This window comes from Sparus aurata, chromosome 9, assembly GCF_900880675.1.
Source record: "Sparus aurata chromosome 9, fSpaAur1.1, whole genome shotgun sequence".
Lineage (NCBI taxonomy): Eukaryota > Metazoa > Chordata > Actinopteri > Spariformes > Sparidae > Sparus > Sparus aurata.
This window is the reverse complement of record NC_044195.1, coordinates 19,138,883-19,157,582: the sequence shown is the minus strand read 5'-3', so window position 1 is coordinate 19,157,582 and position 18,700 is coordinate 19,138,883. Positions and strand designations below refer to the sequence as shown.

Genomic DNA, 18,700 nt, shown 5'->3' with positions numbered 1-18,700 from the left:
TTTCAACTCTGAAATATAAATGACATGACCTCAATTTTCCTCTTTGCTCTTGGGAAGGCCACTAGGCCAAACACATCAGCATGTTATTTGGTTAAAATCTAAATTTGTCAACTTTGTCCTGAAAAAATTAGAAAATGCTCCTACATCTGAAACTATGTAAATGATTTAAAAATCACCTTGGATGAGCTGGAAAATGAATTGTCACAAAACTAAAAAAAACAGTGATTTTATAGAATATGATGTATTCCTCTAGATTAAACTAACCAACAGTATATAAAGTATTTAAAATGAGCAACACCTCAAAGGACTACAGCAGTAAAATGCTAAATACACATTTATGTAGCAGTAATATTGATCCAAAAATTATAAATACATTAGTAAAACACTGACAGCAACCATTTTAATGCAGACAGAATAGTCGTACTACTCCTTCTGATAATGTTTACATACTTAAGTATGGTTTTGAATGCAGGACCTTTATTTATATTGGAGTTTTAGCACCGTGTGGTATTGTTACTTTCACCCAAGTACAGGATCTGAATGATCTATTATTATGAATGTAGTCTCAAATAAGGAAACATTCATTTTATTCCAAACTTTATCATCAGCCATTTTAAAGTCCAGTTATATTCACACTGTTTTCTCCATGGACCTATTTTGAGAGGGTATAAACAGTCATCTTATGGATATATATACAGTATATAAAACCAGATAGCACCACAGCTTTGTTTTGTAAGTTTATTGCATATATTTTTGCTCCCCTGGCAGTAAAACAAAATCATAAAAATAGCATTGAATGAATAAGTAGCAAAGTATAAAAAAGTCATATCAACATAAGCTGTGCATGGTGGTGTGTTAAGGTGCTGAGGGTGGATACAATTTTCTGTATTTGCTCTGCATCCAAACCCGATGCATAGCAACCTTCTCTCTTCTGTTCACTTGAAGTCGTCTGTCCTCCAGATTCTGAACTTCTTCCAGTCCAGCATTGGAAAATAAATCATGAACTTCTTCTGTAAAAATAGATACAATAACAACACAGTCAGTAAACATAGCTGTAGCCACAATTTTCTTTCATTACTGAGATCATGAGTCCCCCCCCATCCCACAGATACATTTGACCAGACCCTTTTATTTATTTTGATAACTGTTCAGATATTTTGTCTGTAAACTATTTCCCAACATGAATATCTAAATGCTATTTTAATGCATTTTGTTAACTGCCTGGTGGGAAAAATACTTTATTTATTATTTATTGGCCTAAAAATAGTCAAGCTTAAATATATCATGTCAACCAGTCACCCATGTAGAATTCAAACTCACCACAAGTCCCAAAAACCTCCAAAGTCCCAGAAAAATACAAAGGACATGACCCGAGTGTCTTTAATTAATGTAAATAAAACTGCACCTTATTCTCTTGTACCTTATGTTCCACTAACCTTTACTCAATATACCTCAGCATTTTCTTTACCTGAGTATTTTATATTATTTTATAACCTTTTATATTGCTATAAAAATAGCATGTTATTATATATAATACTTTATTGTTTTTTGTATATTGTATATAGTGCTTTATTTTTTCATATTGTTTATCTATCTTTAATGGTAACTACGATCCTCTGGAAAAAAACGCACATCTCATAGTTCTGACTTACCTTTAGTGAAAAAGTACACACAGGTTCCATCTCCACGTGTGTAGAAATTCTCTGATAAGCACCGACCTGATTATGAGAGATTGAACAAGATGAAATGACTAGAAATGAAATATATAAAATTGTCAAAAAACATTCCACACACTCAGCAGGGTATACAAAATACACAAATTAGTCAGAGTATATCAAATTACTACTCTACTTCAATACTACTCAGAGACTCACCTTTTTTAAACCTGACTTGTGAGAAGTCATATCTCCCATGATCACGGAAGAGGAATATCCCTCCATGTTTCAGGTATGTAGATAGTCTGTTCACAACTCCTTGAATTCTGTCAATGAAATGTCAATTAATTAATGTTAGTACTTCAGCTAATTATGATCCAAGTAACCAAGGACAAATTATAGGCTATATGGGAACATAGTGAGTGAGGCCTTAAAACAGAATGAACAGCTAAATAAAGAAAGAACTTTAAGCCAAAAATGCCTTACATGAACAGTGGTTAAGAGCCACTGAAAGTGCCGTTTGTAATATTACAGTATAAAGATATATATTTTGTACTAAGTTACATAATATGTGAAATGTTTATCTGGATTCTGTATAGACATTCAAACAAAGCCTTGGAAAAGGTTGGTTGGAGGTTTTGGAGGGGGGTCTTGCAGGTGAGAAATCATGTCGGGCTCTCCTTTGTCTTGTGACCTTCACCTACCGGTTCGGATGAATGGAGGAGAGCACAAAGACTGTCAGAATAACATCCAGGCTGCGAGGAGGGAAGGGCATGGAGGTGTTCTCCTCACAAACGTCATGGACAAAGGCATGACACACAGAGTCGTCATAGTCTGGATGGTCCTGAATGAGGAAAATATTGTTATAATATAGGCTAATCATTTTATGGACACATAAATTACCTTTTAAAATGGCAGCTCAGATACAGTTTTGGGGAACTGTTCAGTGTTTGTGTTGCAACATCGCTAACATTTAATACTATTTCCAAACGGATTTCACTTTTACGCCTTGCCATCAATTCTCTATCCTGTTTAATGTGTCTTATTGCAAGGGTACTGTAAATTTGACCGTTGACCGTTAAAAAGGAATTTACATATAGTATAATTTTGCATTTTATTATTATTCAAATTGATATGCAAATGTACATAAAATCAATGTATTATTGTATAACAGAGTGACAGAAAATAAATGTTTCCTGGTGTAGTATGTGATCTTGATCATGTGAGCAAAATTGAATTACAAATGTTCTTTTTATCATCAAATATTACAAATGATCAATTATCATATAAGAAAATGGTAAGGCTGGGCAATACATTGATGTTATATTGTTATGGTGATGTTACATAAGTGTCATGGCTTTAAAGGCTGTTGAACTTGTTCTAATATTTGCTTTTACCCAGTTAGTCATTAGATCCACATTACTGATGATTATTTATCAAAAATTTAATTGTGTTAATATTTTTTGGAGTATCAATAGTCATCCATACATTGTGTCAATATCAAGCAATTTATAAAAAATACTGTGATATTTAATTCTGAGGGCAAGTCTCAGCATTTAAGTAGTGCTTTGAGGGGACTTCATAATATCAAGAAGCCTAAAAATACTGCAAGATTATTTTAAGAATATTTTGTCCACCCTCTAGGTAATGGATAAATCTATATATAAAGGCAATTATATTTCTTTAGTTTAAATGCACTAAATCTATCTCTTTTTCCTCAAATAATGAATGTGAACTATACCTCAATAAAGGATAAAAAATACATATAATATACAAATTAAAGCTACAACAAGAAACTTGGACTTCTTGTTGGCCTTAGGTAGGTCACATAGAGGATCCAGTCTCAAATTTGTTTCATAACTAGTCCATGTAGTACCTTTAATTTTGGGTTATAAATTTGACCCCCATGCTAAGACGACTAACTGCTAGGCACAAATTTCACAGGGGATAATTTGCATTTGTTGCATGTTATTTGCAGTTCCTTTACACGTGAGAAACGTTTTTTTATTGCACCAAGATTCAAAATATTCCCTCTGGGGTCTTTTTTATTAAAGCTATTATGGCACATGATGCTGTGGTTTCTTATGCCTGTGTCCTAATTGGAGACCAAATTTAAACACTGGCCTGCAGATGAATCAAAACCGTTTTGACTGGAATCCACAACTCCCAATAAGACACACTGTGTTCTCTCCTTCGACAATCTGGCTTTATTCTCTTTCTCTACTGAGAACTAACTGGTTAAATAGAACAAATATATCCCAATCACATTTATTCAAAGAGATGAAGATGAGTTTGAATAAGATGTTATATGCTGAGCCCAAAATAACAGTACTTCGCCTTCAAATGATATTAGAAATAAAATATCATTTATAATTGACAAGATTCTCTTTTCAGCATCTTCACACAGTAATTGTCTGATTCAGCTGTAGCAGCAGGGCACAGCTTTGAGTTATTCTAAAGTACTCTGTCTGAAGGAACAATGGTTTGAACTATCATTTAAATCATTATTCTGAAAAGCTGTGAAGACTGACAACAGCTTCAAAATAAAGGAGTTAAATGTATTACTTCATCAAATGTTAACGTAATCTGTCTAAATATTTCAGCAGTCTGTGCCACTTAATCGTTCTCTGATATAACTGTAAATACTCTCAACAAATTGTCCGCACTGCCACAGGAATTACATTACTGCTAGTTTAAAAAGGAATTATACAGTGTTATTTGTTTTTAAACATAAATGATATATCAGCCAGTAAATATATCAGCCTTGATACAGTATATAATTTAGATGTTCATACCAAGAGATATTAGAAATGCTCACCTTGACCAGCTGAATGGCACGTGGGGAGAAGTCACAACAGTATAAAAACGCATCCTTTTCTCTGTGACAAAGAAGGGACAATTTAACGACCCTTAAATCATTAGAAATACAGAACAACTGTGTTATAAAGCAACAGGAATCTTTGGCTAAAGACGTACGCAGACATGTTGACAAACCACAGTAGGACAAGAAAGATCCAAAAAATAAAATTGACAATGGCTAAATTCCTTTTAGCTGCTTCAGTTTCAGGGGGTGTTGTGCATGCTAGCTCACTGTCACACTTTCATGGCTTACTTGGAAACTTGATTATAACAAAGCCATCGTTACTGTTATTCATAATAGCTGTGATGTTTCCACTATGACAGCTCAAGCTGTCTGCTGTAAAGATAGGCCTATGTAAAAATATTTGGTGAAGACACACCCATTGAAGGTTCCGCATTTGGTGCAGCTTGGCAAATTCAGCATATCAGTTGTTTCAACTAACCTTTCCAAACAGCACAAAAGTAATCTTTGTGTGGTTTATGTGCAACCACCAATAAAAGAACCAGCTATGTTTGCACATTTCCTGCTATGGTATAAATCTTTCTCCTGTCCAAAGAACTTCACAAATGTCATCACGGGCCACAGTTTTGTGCTGATTGGGGATACGTAGCTGTATAATGTAATGGTGCTGCACTTTCAAGAATAAAATGATCAATAATACTAACTTAACTTAAATGGAATATATGGAAATATCACAATGTTTACTCACTTTATGGTATTAATGATGGGGAAGACACTGTTACCCACTCCACATCCAACCTGTGAACAGAAAATACATTTTGTTGATATTTCAGTGAAACATGGCAGAGCAAATGTGCCATAACAGTCAATTACAATCAAATCATCAAAACATCTGAACAGTTTTGCAAACCTCCAAGATCCTAAAAGATGCATGCTGGCCAGGGAAAGTAGCAGTTTGTGTGGCAGCGTCATCTTTTTCTGGCACTGCTTTTTGACAGGACTCCTGAAGATCGGCAGTGTCTGGACTTCTATGATGTTTGTTGGTCTCTGTGCTGGAGCCAGTAGTTAGTACTGCCTGCTGATCACTCTGACACCTGTTTGTTACTTCACTTTTTGCACCTGGGGGAAGCAGTTCTGGGAATTCTAAAAACAGCCAGTTGCGATCTTTGAAGAACTTATCCTGGTGCCTCCCATAAAACTTGTCCCAATACTGGCAAGCATCAGTGTCAAATTTACCTGTGTGGAAGAATTTAATGCATGGTTTATTTGACTTGTAACCTCAATCAAAATAACTTTGAACTTCTATTTTTCAAAAATACATTCTTACCTTGCTCCTTTAATGGAATTTGTGTACAGGAATTTTCTTCTATCCTCTGCCGTGCATTTTCTTTGTCCTCTTCTGTCCATTGTACATGATCCCTAAAATGTCAAGCATTTTAAAACAACTGCAACTTACAAACTGTAAAAGAAAATACAAAACTATAACATACACTTTTTGAATTTGATGAGAAAGTTCCCAAATGTTACCCTAGATGTCAGCTCTTATATACAGCACATATACAAATCCCATCTCCATAAAACACATATACAGCTAGGTGACGGATTAAAACACTAATACACATCACTGACCACATGTTGTGCTTAAAGACGTCATCAGGATTGGTCAGAAAACGTGAGCCAAGTGGAGCTGAAGGTCTCCCTGCTGTGCTCTTTAATCTTGGGGACAATTTGCAAACAGCTTTAGCCAATGTGGCTACAGAGGAGCTCCGCAGTGTATGCATTTACCTGCAAAAAACAAAAATAAAGGGAGGGCTGAATACTTCTTTAACCTTTATACAATGCACCTATGGCTAATAAGACTCATGGGAGCTGGAGCTGCTGGATACTATCATTAACATATTTGTTTTCTTTTTCTCATGTATTTTATTTTTTTTAGAAACAATTTGCAGTTTGATATAAATACAGAACAAATTGAATTGCATAATTTATTTAATTGCATAAATTCAAAGACAAGACAAAGGGTCCCTGTGTGCTCAGTTTAGAACTTTTTTGTTTATAGTGATCTTGTTTGTGACCTCAGGAGTTGCTATTTTGAAAAAGTACAGTTTAAGAATTCTGATTTGTTTTGGTTGTCCACAAAAAATGTATTGAAGACCACAAGGTTTTTTATTTAATTGGCAAGATTAATATGATATTAACACAGAGAGAACCCTGGATTCTCTGTGTTATGTGAATTGTAAAACTGGAATGTTTTCTTTCTAAATTTGTGAAAAAGTACAGATCTGTTACATGGCCATCTTGGACCAGCCAGACCTCTGAATTGTTATGTCTGATTTCGTCAGCGATTTAGTTAGACTGAGGATGTGAAATGAGGGAAAAACAAAACAGTTACTTAGTCTGAATTCTAGGCTGTTTATTTGTTAGTCTCCTGTAAGCCCATGGGCTTAGTAGCACCATGTTGGCCAGGAAACTTGATCAATAATATATCACGAAATACATCTCATTACAAAGGCAGACAAAAATTGGTTTTCAAGGATTTAATAGGCTTCAATATACTTCCACTCTACTGCATTCTGGAGGCAAAGATTGTACTTTTCAGTCACTACATTAATTCAATAACTTAAGTTGCTTGTTCCGTACATGCTGCATCAGAGCCACATGAGTGCATGTTTACATTCACTTATTTTATTTACAATCAGATAAAAAAAAATAATCAGAAAAATGTATATTGAATCTGACACTTGGTCCAGCCCATAATCCATTGACCCATACAGTTTGTGCATGTAAATCTATGTACAGTATAATCTACATTTCCTCAGACTTACAAAGTTCAATCTTTGCTAAAAATGACTTTGGATGCTTAAGTACGTTTACTCTAGTAGCATTTATATGCGTGGCTTTCACTTTCACCAAAGTATTGGATCTGTTAACTTTGGATCTGTAAACGTGAATTTTGGGTACTTTATACAACACTACAGTAAACACAACTGGCCTACCTGTGTGTCAATTATTCATAGATTTTAAATAGTCCACGAGTCAATAATACATTCACGAAATTATAACAAACTCATACTGTGCAGAAAAACTTTGTTTAAAACAAAAGTAGCTTTTTAATATTCTAGTAGAGGTCCCACACTTTCCAAAGATGCCACATATTGGCCTTGATTTTGAGAAAATGTGAACACAAATGACGAACAAGACGTGATGGTGCAGCCCAAAAAACATGGAATAAGCCAATACAGTCAAACAGTGTGGGAAATGTTTCAACCTTAAAGCTCTTTAGGGTGAAATAAAGAGGAGTAAATTCAATATAGTCTGTTTGCAGGAGCTGTGGAGGGGGTGGCGCTGACGTTCAAAGATGGCTGACGTGTGCTGAATTGTTTGAGTAGAAGAAGACTGCTGGAGGACTACAAAAATGGAATGTGACAGACCAGCTAGCATCTGCAGCTAACTAATGTCACGTACCGGTTAGAAAGCGGCATTTTCGTCCCAACACTTCTAACAGCCGACATCACTTTGTTTCTCACCCGTGGACAACTAGCCACTTCAACTAAAGCTGCGTTACACACAACGGACTAGCTAGGTAACTAACACTTTTGAGCGAAGTAAAGGAAATATCGAGGTGCTGTAGCTCAACGGCGCTAACTGAAGTTACGCTAGCAGTTGACTTGCCGTGTTGACAAACTAGTTTCAAGCCAGATTGGACGTTCAGTGGTGTCTTAAAGATGGAGTTCAGTAAGAAGTTCTAACGTTATCACCTTTACCTGGCTGTGGCTGCGGTCTCAGGGTCAGCACCAGTTGTTGTGTCCTGACATGCTGTCAGACAGTCCTCTTGTAGAGACAAGCGTCACCTTATGATGGCGCTGTACCAGAAGAAAGGAACCGTGAACGCCACCGAGCTGTTGAGTCGGAGGAGTAGAGGCATCAGGGATGTTGGGACCATAATCAGACTCAATATGAAGGTCCTTAGAGCTCTCCTCCTCCAGGTAATGGAAAAGACAGTGCATTTAGATATTCACTGTAGCAAACTGGTGTCAATGAGTGTTTTGATAATAATAGTCTTTATTATTATATTGTAGGACAGCAGGGATTTCATTAAAGTAAAGCAAAGCAAGACCTCCAAGTCCACAATAATGTATGAAAATGGTAAAATCTACTTTGAAAACTACCAGAAATGCTACAGCTGGTGAGTATGAATAATTAACTTGATTTGTTTTCAGTCTTCTGCACTCATTTAATGCAGATTAGTACCTTAAAGCCACAGATCAATTGCAACATCTTTAAAATTGGCATACAAAAGTCAAATAATGCAAAATGGCAACTTATGCACAACGTTTTGTATCCACCTCTGAAGAAACAACATCTGAGAATCACTGCAGGTCTTTCATACATTTGATGGCCAGATAGAATTTTACAGAGTTAATTCATGTAATTTACCAAACTTTGTTTAGCACTGTGTGATTGAGCAAACTGAAATTATTAGTGTATTATTATCATGATGTTTGCAGTGTCCTGTACACACTGTAATGTACATGTTCAGGTGTAAAAAGTTGGAACAATAAGAGGTATATTCTCTTGGCCCAAAATGAATGACTAAATAAGGGCTGCAACTGTAAAAACATTTTAATTTTTTTATTGATACTGATAATTATCTCCTCCGCTAATGACTAATTGTTTGGTGTACAATGTAAGAAAATGGTAAAAAATGTCTCTAAATAATCCCAAAACCCAACATGATGTCCTCAAATGTCTTGTTTTGTCCTCAACCCAAAGATACTCAGTTAACTATCATAGGGGAATAAAGAAACCACAAATTATTCACATTGAAGGTTGGAATCAGAGATTTTTGCCTTTCTTTGTAGAAACGTACTAAAATCTATTAATCCATTATCAAACTATTTAATAGATTTAATAGTTGACAACAAAGTGATTACTTGCTGCAGCTCAAAATTAAATCCTCTGATTTCAGTGTTCATTCCGAGCCTCAAGTTCTATACAAATTGCCTAAGAGGTCAAAACTGGAGAAATTTGAAGATGCCTTGCTGTGTCAAAGCCCCCTCGTAAGTGAATTAAAAAATGTTTTTATTAAAGCTGAAATTGCAATGACCAAATTATTGTAGCAACACAGGTTCAGATTGTTGTTTCATGTGTCTTGTTGACAGGACAAAACATTACCCTCCCCCTCTGATCATAAACCCAGCCTCATCGCTTTGACAGCCAATAACTGGCTGTATCGTCTCTCAGCTGAAACTGGAGAGGAGCTGCAGAGAGTTTACCTGTCTTCAAACCATAAATTCAGGTATCGTCAAAGCTCTGAGTTCTTTGTCTTTTTCAGTGGAGACATTTAGTAGTAGTATGTTTGTACACCTTTTAACATTACACTCAAACTTTTGTTTGTTATTTTTTTTAGGTATCTTGGCTGGGATGTTCCTCAAGAGATGTTTTATGTTAAATCAGTTCAAAACAAAGAGACATCTTTAGCTCGACAGGTGAGGACAGTCTTTTTATTTCATATATTATTTGTACCTCGTTGAATAGAGACAGGACACTTGATAAAGGGTAATACAGCCTATGATCCTGCTGGATATGGAATGTGGAATTTTTCTGAATTTTGATATTACATGGCATGTTTAATAAATTAAGGACAATTAATGAGCCAGTCAAAGAATTTACATATCATTAGTCAAAGGGTGCTACAATCTGTCTTGATCCTGTGTATGTTTGTAACAATGCTGTGTGTGACATGGAGCTTCAATTTCCCTGAGGGAACCTCCCAAAAGGATTAATAAAGTCGTCTAAGTCTAAGACTTATGATTTCCATTGTCAAATAATCTGTCGACTCGAGTTTAAGCAAGTACTGAATTTTACCTCTGTTTGTTTTGTTTTGTTTAATTCGCAGGCAGGTATCACTCAGAATACGGTAATGCACCTGGCCATCTTTCAAGTTTTCCCCTTGGAAATTGTTGGCATTTTGGAGATCAACAAAAAGGTATGTGGAGGGGTTTTTTTTGTTTATTGAGAAAATGTAAAAAATGTGCCTGCAGGATGATGTCATTAAATTGTAAATCTTAACCATTCAGGTCTTTGGAAATGGTGTCACCGATGTTGTTCTGTCGCAAGGTGTCCTCGTGGTGTCTTACAGCAACAAGTCAGTGAAACTGTACAGCTTTGAGCACACTGTCCAAAGAGTATGTATGATTTTATTTTGTCTTTAAAGTGTTTCCTGCACAGTATTGAGCAAGCTGAATATTTTAAACACTGCATCAGAAACACATCTATTGAAAATGTAGCTTCTTATATCTCTGTGTAACTGATGAACATTTTCTGTGTTTTCAGAACATGACAGAGAAGTTAACACTTGGAAAGTCGAGCTCACTTCTTGGAGGCAAAACAGTGGGAGATGTCCCGTTTGGTATTCCAGTAAATATCCAGATCACAGGTGGAGTCTGTTTTAAAGTCCAGACCTGTTTTGTATTTGTCTTAAACAGCATTTTTGACCTACTTTAGCAGGGATGTTTTTCATTACAATGTAAAAATTGCATTCTTATTGCACAGATTGCCCTCAAGTGCTTTTCGAGGCATCATGCACTAATAACAGTATCCAGATTGGAGGCTACCCATGGCACTACATCTACACACCACCACATAAAAATGACAAAGGGACGCATCACATCTGTTCAGTCAAGGACAGCACCTTAGTAAGTTTATGAAATCCTCTTTGTTACATTATATAACAACATTTGAATAATTATTTGTTCACTTGAGTACAAAATGTAGCTTCTGCTTGGTTACAACAGGGAATTATGCTAAATCTTGTTGTGTGATAGACTGAACTGCCACCAAAATTAGCAAGAGCCTATTGAAAGTGACACAGTAAGAAGGACCACAGATGTTTGTGACAGTCTTTGTATTCAGCTGCTGGACAGAACCAAACCTGTAATCACTATTCAAAACCAAACAAAATGGTGCGACTACTTTTGTGCAGTGCAACACAAGCTTCTGTGTATTTTGTCAAGATTATTACAGATTTAGTTTCTTTGACAACACTGCTCACTTTTATTTCTTACCAGAGACAATTTTCAGCAACTGAGGCTAAGAATTCACTTGTAGGGGGAACATAATGAATTGTGTTTTAGCCCCCAAACCTTCCAAAATGCTAGAAAATGCAGTTTTGCTTTCCTTGATCAACATGGTATGCCTGTTATACTGGTAACAATACCACATGAGCTCACAGCATTTGGAGAAAAAACATTTAAACCTTTAAAAACCTTATGTTGCACATCACAAAAAAAAAAACCTGAATTCATATTTACAAAGTTTTGTATGTAATTCTCCTGCCATGTTTACTTTGTTTCCATTAAGACTTGCAACAGGAAAACTACAAATGGATATGTGCCATTGGTGCTTTGCTCAGATTGCTTTACAAATATTAATGTATGTCCTGGTTAATGAATTAAAAGGGATACTTTGACTTTTATGACATCAGGCAACAAATGGAATACAGAACATGAACTGCTGCTCTCTAGAGAGTGATGGGATCTTCTTCCACCCTGACGACTCAGGAAGAATCATCCATGTTGGACCTACCATCATAAAGTGAGTACAACAGCCAACCTTCACTATGGCCATATGAAGACAAGTGCAAGAAAAGTGGTCTCTGGTGTAGAGGCAAAAATACTCATATACTTTCCAAATAAAGTAAAACAAAGGAAGTCTGAGATATTCTTATTGTGCAATGGAGTAAAACCTAGAGTGAAATGTTGTAAAAACAATATCATGTTAGACACAGTATGATACATGTTTACTTTTTCTTTTCTCATCATACTGGACATCATCAAGTTTTGATTTCTATTCCTCCAAGTGTCCTGAAGATCCTCGGTGAACTGAACAGTGGTTTGCCATCAAAGATCGTTAAGGATTTCTTTATGGCGACCCATCGAAACAACACTGTAAGTATCCTGCATATTTACCCTGATCGTGAATCCGCCTCATGTACAGTATGTATCTCATGTTCACTATTACTTTGTTGGGTTGTCAACTGTAATAACTTAGTCTACTCAATTAACTTTAATGTTTCTGTTTTCCATCTGCTGCAGCCTACCTCACAAGTCACCGTCACCTCATCAGGCCGCACGGTGAAGAGAAGACTTCAGCAGCTGGATGATGACCCTGATCAAGAGGTAACAAAGATTACGCTTTAGTGATTTATTCAGTATCTCTGCAAAGGAACACTGAAATGTCTTTTTTTTTTTTTTAAAGGCCAGGACTCTTTGGAATCCAGGAAGAGAACGTAGTCTCACATATCTTTTAAGGTTAAATCTCTTATGTTAACCGAGAAAAGACCAAACCAACTACGAATTGATCCTGTTAAAACCTCAGCTAATATGCAGCTGAGAATTGTCCCCAACAATTCACCTCCTCTTTGGGAGTCAATGGCTCAATCATTGAGCCTTTTTTTAATTAAGCTTTATGTGATGAAATCCATAATTTCTCCAAAATCTGTAAGTGATGTCTGAGATATCACAGCAATACGCCAGAAGTATCAAGTTTTACAAATTGATAGAAGTAGAATGTGCCTAAGAATAAGGGATGAGCAGAGGTACATTTTAATCCATTAGTCCAAGTTTTTGTAACACTGTGACTTCTCTGTAGCCTATTAAAAGCTTTCAGTGCAGTTAGATGTGCATAATTTTCTCTTTGGAAATGGCAGCATCTCCATCATCTTCAAGTCCTCAGGCCACTCTGTGTATTTTACACATGAAAGAAACTTTCATACTTACTTTGTGTTTGACCAAATTCAGACCTATGGTGACTGGTACACCATTTGAGATACAGACAATACAGACGGCTACAGTTGAGTAATTCATAATGAAAGGGTCAAACATCATTGTTCAGCTTCAAACACAGAAACTTTCTTTATCAAACCATTTGTTGCAAACATGCATTTTATTCGAAGTAGAGAAAGTTCTTCATGACGGCTAGAGTTCTAAAATAATATTTTAGTGCTAACACATTTTGAAGAACTGTCTTCTTCTGGCCACATCGTTGTTGGCTGCATGCTAATCTATAAAAACAGATATCTACATACAGTATGAATGTAAAATTAGTTGGCAATGCGACAAGAGTTTGGACATATCTTTCTGGTTTCTATTTGTAGTCCACATAGTATGGACAAATAATTTTTGAGCAGGCCTTGGTTGCAACCAAGTAATTGGTGCATGTGGAGCATAAAAAGAGGTGGAAGGCGTTGGCAGAAAATATGATCTCAGAGGCCACTGGCTAATGTCTGCACCTACGATTGACTACACTACTGCCCCTAGAGTCCAAATCGTTGTTGACGCATTCCTATATTGGTTGCAGGCCGCACCTGTAACCATTTCCAACATATCCATAGATTAGAGCACTTAAGTATATTTATTATTACATATTTGTGTAGTAAGCTGATGATTCACTATTCATACAGTATACTATACTGTTTATGTATGGAAATTAATTGATTAATTAATTAATTAATTAATTGTACAGACTTTCCGTATGGTGGAATATGAGGATGAGCTGGACCTTTTGGCTGTGGTGGTAACTAACGGGGAGGAGGGAGAAGGAAGAGCTCACATCCGACTGCATGACAACCAGAGCGGGCAGTTACTGCGGACGGTTGATCTTATCGAACCATGGGATGAGGTGAGTGACTACTCATGTCGCTACCAACGTCACACTGAACTGTTTCTGTACGTGAATGGATTCATGTGTGCTTGTTTCTGCTGTTTCAGACTTTTCGACATGAGTTGTTCTTCGACAAAGACACAATAGTTCATATTGAACAAAAGAGCACCAACTTCTGCTGCCACGTCTACAAACTCAGGGCTGCCAGTAATTAAGCTGCGCAAAAGTGAATTGAGCTCCTGGAAAGAACTTACCTTTTTTAAAGATCATGTACATATCTGTTTTTGTACAGCTTCACTGTAAAACAAATAATTCTGTTTTTCACATGTGGATCATTGTAATGTAATTGACATTGTGTGAATTACACATGATAATGTCTCTGCACTATTTTACTGTCTTACACCTAAAAACAATTTCTCTTTTCTATTGTATTAAATAAAAATTTAATATTTTTCCAAGTTACTCTGTATTTCTGCCTCATTCTGTGTTTCCATCACGCCACTCTAAATATCAAGATAATTGAAACCATGAATTGCGCTGGATTGGACACTCATCCTCACAACCCAAAGTTTGAATGTGTTAGTTTATTGCACAGATAAGGTGATGCAACCTGGCTATTCTTTTGAAAAAACAGGTTCTGTATCAAAATGTGTTGTGTTAAAGGCCCTGAAAACACAGGCCATATTATGAGATATGGGGTCTAATATTAAGACTCTATTTTCCACTAAAACTTAGAATTGCTAGAGAATAGTAGATTTCTGTGCTGGTTTGTCTGACTTCTTGTCAGGGATTGTGTAGTGGGCGATGCAATTAAGTAATACTTGAGTCATAATGGGAGGACGGTTGTGTGGTTATTTGCAGGTGCCAATTAAATGTGATGAAACCACACTTACACAGTCTTGAACACATAAAGGATTTGCCCAAGCAGCTTGTCCTACAGGGCTTATGCATGGGTCACAAGTGTCTTTGTTTTGACAAGTTAAAAATGTCTAAGAGAGGTGAGAAAATTGTTATGTTGCAAGTTGCTGCTTGTATGTCGCAAATCTGGTAAAGCTAAACTAGCCAAACTACTACTACTAATACTAAATTATTGGTAAGGGTTTTACCCCCAGATGTAACCTTAGGTGGTAAAAAAAACCAACAAAAAAACTCAATTGACCCAGGTGTAAATGCAGAGTTCACACATTCCCGTTGCACACAGAAGCCCGATCTTGGTGGGTTTGACCAGTGGAAAAGGGGTAAAACAGTTTTCTGGAGACTGTATTTTCCTCTGAGAGCAGCTTGTTTATTCAGTTAAGGAAAAAAGTTAAGAAAAACAATACATGGCCCTTTAAATGAAAGCGTGACAATAGACCCTGTCACCCTGGTCTCTCCTGCATAGTTTCTTATCACTTGAGGTCATTTAAGGACACTTGAACGGCACACTGAGCAGTTCACTGCACAGCCTCGTTATCCTACTGCACACCTGAAGCTCCAACTATGGAATAATTTACAGAGACTACTGCACACACTGCTGTAGTCATAGCGGTCAGATGATGACACAGCACAAAATCGTCAAAGTGTTTAGCTACTCATCTGTAACCACACGAGTTACAAAACGTCTTTCCTCCACACATTTGCGGAGCTGCGGGTCACATGACCGCGCTCAGTCCTCAGCAGCCACCTCTTGACATTGTTGTGTTTTCCAGTAACAGCTGCTCGGCTAAAGTCGCTCCCGTCTTCTTCCTGCTGTAACACTGGATGATGGAAATGGAGAATTTCAAGCATTTCCTGGTCGCTCTGTGCGCCGCCGGAGCCGTCGGGCTTGTCTCCATAATATTCGTGCTAAGATGGGTCCTGCACTATAAAGAAGGTTTAGGCTGGGATGGAGGACTGGCCGAGTTCAACTGGCATCCGGTCTTAATAGTGACCGGGTTTGTTTTCTTGCAGGGAATGGGTGAGCAGAGTTTAACTTTTCTTTTTGTTACTTTTCAGAAACATGGTGGGCGAACAGGGTGTGTGTCTAGTTTGGAAGAAATGTAAACATTCAGAGGAAATTCTCGCTCAGAGTTACACAAGGCTGCTTTTCAGGGGGCGTTCATGATGAGTGTGTGACAAAAACGAGACTTCCATTGAAACTGACTTTCAGCTGCGGTCATACACTGAAAAAATGAAAATATTTACTTTAAAGGAACTCCATCATTTTTTTTATTTTAATTTCATTTTTTATTTCAATTTTATTTATATTATTTTTTTTACACATTTTAGTGAGTTTACAGGTCTTGTGGAGAACTACAACTCATGTGCAAAAAGTAGTATTAAGCCTTCTTTGGCTCCAGAGAAAGCTATATGTAATCAGTTAAATTGCCTCCAGTGATGTCACTCAGTGGCTAAATGGCATTGTGGGTAATGTAGGCTCCAGGTTTTGCCCTTTTTTTCCCCCCCAAGTATGCGTCTTCTTTTTCAAAACCTGTTGCCTACATTACCCACAATGCAGCAAAGCCATTGAGCGGTATCACTGGAGGCAGTTTATCAGATTACATGTAGCTTTCTCTGGAGCCACAAAAGGCTTTATATATATATGGAACATGTCATTAAAATACTCAAAGGGTAACTCCACAAGTTTGACAGTTTCACACATTTAAGTGTATTTACAGGTCTTGTTGGGAACTACAACATATGTAAAAAAAAAAAAAAAAAAACTAAAAAAAAAACAAACATAAAGCCTTTTGCCTGGTGCTTTTTCCAGGTGTATCTGAAGTTGTCTGTTGATCTTTGTTGATTATTTTAGAGGAATCTGTTAGGACATCAGGGACGATTTGGATGTTCTGACTTTTACATGCTATCCTTTTGTTTTCTTCTGTATCCATAAATCAAATCATTCATTCAGCTGCTCTACTTAAAGCGTACCTTTTCAAGAAAAAAAAGGTGTTTGATATTAAGATCTGAAAAAATGTACATCTCATAGTCACATAGTTCTGTTTGAATGACACTGACGTGCGATCTCTTGCAGCCATCATTGTCTATAGACTCCCCTGGACCTGGAGGTGCAGCAAACTAACGATGAAGTTCATCCATGCAGGCTTGAACCTACTAGCCTTCATTTGTGCTGTTATATCTATGGTGGCAGTTTTTGACTTCCACAACGCTGCCAAAATCCCCAACATGTACAGTCTGCACAGCTGGCTGGGCCTGATAGCAGTGACACTGTACTGCCTACAGGTAATGGAAATCTATTCATTTGAAATGTTGACAGTTGAATGTAAATTAGCTTATTGTTATGTGTTCACTCCACTGTACTTGTACTAATCTGTCTGCTATTGAGCTATGGAATGGTTAAACACAAGACATATAGACTAAGCCAGAGATTCTCCTTAAAACAAAAACATGATTAGTACAACATCTGACACGTGGATTGTTTTTTCTCCTCCACTTCTTCACTGAGCAGCTCGTTCTTGGAGTTGGCATGTACTTGATACCAATTACGCCGGTCTCCTGGAGGGCAGCATTCATGCCCCTCCATGTCTACAGTGGTCTTTTACTCTTCAGCAGTGTCATAGCTGTGGCACTCATGGGCATCACAGAGAAACTCATATTTGGCCTGTAAGTATAAAACAAAAGAGACTTTGCTTAAGACTATATGCTGCTGTGCAGTGGGTATAATTTATTTCCTGTACTTCATCACTCAGGAGCAACCCCAAGTACAAGGACTCTCCCCCAGAGGCAATTTTTGTGAACGTTCTCGGAGTCCTTCTTGTAGTTTTCGGAGCACTTATCCTCTGGATTGCCACTCGAGCATCTTGGAAGCGCCCCAATGACCAGATCTTGCATTCTCTGCATACCAACGTGGGAGGTGAGGACAACACCAAAGTCGGTCCGGCCATGTCTCAGCTGTCTGATGCAGCTGATGATGAGGCCTTTGGGGATGTCAGGAGGAGGAGTAACAAACCAGATGATCAGGCTAACTAATTACAAAATAAGTCACTCGGAGCTTATGCTGTTGCCAGTTTTGAATGTATGAATGCCCAGTCTACACTGGTCAGGGAAAGTAAAAATGAGGAGATCTTTTTTGTTGAGCATTCCATGTATAACTTTCTCTCTTGGACTTTGAGGTATTTAATTTGGGTCACATTTTGAGATGCCTGATTTTTTCATAGTTATTGTTGTAAGAGCATGTAAATAATGGGGACGTACTTTATAACCAATTTCAGCTCATGTAGGATATACTTTATTGATATACATGGCAGAAATAATCATGAAAGACTTTCTATTTTCTAACTTTTTGTATTGTAATGTCTGGGTTTATGAAATATGTTCAGAACTCACCTATATTTTACAATAAATATTTGCAGCTTCTAACTAACTTGCATCTTACAATCCTTGTATGTTTACAAATTGGCTGCAGAAGAGGAGAAATATTAATGCAGTATATAACACAGTCGAGAAGTATTATGAGAACCAGTATGTGATTGTTGTTATTACATTAACCCTTACTGCTCTGGGTCCTGTTACTGTTCTATATTAATGCAGTTTTAAAGATAATACTGTAACATTTATTCACAATATTAACCACTAACATTAA

At 36.9% G+C, this 18,700-nt stretch overlaps 3 protein-coding genes across 6 annotated transcripts; 2 read left to right on the top strand and 1 right to left on the bottom strand.

Moving 5' to 3' along the window:
* Positions 1-724: 724 nt before the first annotated feature.
* Positions 725-8,359, bottom strand: mettl8 (methyltransferase 8, methylcytidine). Of its 4 annotated transcripts, none has more exons than XM_030429531.1 (10): positions 8,241-8,359; positions 6,106-6,261; positions 5,804-5,895; positions 5,387-5,712; positions 5,225-5,274; positions 4,474-4,534; positions 2,360-2,499; positions 1,875-1,981; positions 1,653-1,718; positions 725-1,010 (listed from the first exon to the last, which is right to left on the bottom strand). In XM_030429531.1, the coding sequence occupies exons 2-10, from the start codon at positions 6,255-6,257 to the stop codon at positions 856-858; spliced, it is 1,149 nt and encodes a 382-aa protein (XP_030285391.1). In that variant the 5' UTR covers positions 6,258-6,261; positions 8,241-8,359; the 3' UTR covers positions 725-855. The 4 variants fall into 4 exon arrangements, with proteins under 4 accessions (XP_030285391.1, XP_030285393.1, XP_030285394.1 ...); XM_030429533.1 differs by having other exon boundaries at positions 5,387-5,619; XM_030429534.1 differs by having other exon boundaries at positions 5,387-5,595.
* On the top strand, positions 7,884-14,601 carry dcaf17 (ddb1 and cul4 associated factor 17). Its single transcript, XM_030429530.1, has 15 exons — positions 7,884-8,059; positions 8,263-8,462; positions 8,556-8,662; positions 9,446-9,536; positions 9,639-9,775; positions 9,887-9,965; positions 10,376-10,465; positions 10,557-10,664; positions 10,813-10,915; positions 11,032-11,174; positions 11,963-12,072; positions 12,338-12,425; positions 12,573-12,656; positions 14,002-14,157; positions 14,247-14,601. Exons 2-15 carry the CDS (start codon positions 8,331-8,333, stop codon positions 14,352-14,354), a joined length of 1,536 nt encoding a protein of 511 aa, XP_030285390.1. The 5' UTR covers positions 7,884-8,059; positions 8,263-8,330; the 3' UTR covers positions 14,355-14,601.
* A 940-nt stretch (positions 14,602-15,541) lies between these two features.
* cybrd1 (cytochrome b reductase 1) lies at positions 15,542-18,481 on the top strand. The gene is made up of 4 exons (XM_030427469.1): positions 15,542-16,075; positions 17,132-17,340; positions 17,567-17,721; positions 17,808-18,481. The coding sequence occupies exons 1-4, from the start codon at positions 15,880-15,882 to the stop codon at positions 18,085-18,087; spliced, it is 840 nt and encodes a 279-aa protein (XP_030283329.1). The 5' UTR covers positions 15,542-15,879; the 3' UTR covers positions 18,088-18,481.
* Positions 18,482-18,700: the final 219 nt, after the last annotated feature.

Bases quoted from the DNA above. Each gene is read 5' to 3' on its own strand.
- mettl8 (XM_030429531.1), bottom strand. From the start codon at position 6,257: ATGCATACACTGCGGAGCTCCTCTGTAGCCACATTGGCTAAAGCTGTT. The intron at 4,535-5,224 runs GTGAGTAAACAT...TCTTTGTCACAG, and splicing joins CCCATCATTAATACCATAAA to AGAAAAGGATGCGTTTTTAT. The intron at 2,500-4,473 runs GTGAGCATTTCT...TTCCTCATTCAG, and splicing joins GTGCCATTCAGCTGGTCAAG to GACCATCCAGACTATGACGA.
- dcaf17 (XM_030429530.1), top strand. From the start codon at position 8,331: ATGATGGCGCTGTACCAGAAGAAAGGAACCGTGAACGCCACCGAGCTG. The intron at 10,466-10,556 runs GTATGTGGAGGG...TTAACCATTCAG, and splicing joins TTTTGGAGATCAACAAAAAG to GTCTTTGGAAATGGTGTCAC. The intron at 14,158-14,246 runs GTGAGTGACTAC...CTGCTGTTTCAG, and splicing joins TTATCGAACCATGGGATGAG to ACTTTTCGACATGAGTTGTT.
- cybrd1 (XM_030427469.1), top strand. From the start codon at position 15,880: ATGATGGAAATGGAGAATTTCAAGCATTTCCTGGTCGCTCTGTGCGCC. The intron at 17,341-17,566 runs GTAATGGAAATC...TTCACTGAGCAG, and splicing joins TGACACTGTACTGCCTACAG to CTCGTTCTTGGAGTTGGCAT. The intron at 17,722-17,807 runs GTAAGTATAAAA...TTCATCACTCAG, and splicing joins GAGAAACTCATATTTGGCCT to GAGCAACCCCAAGTACAAGG.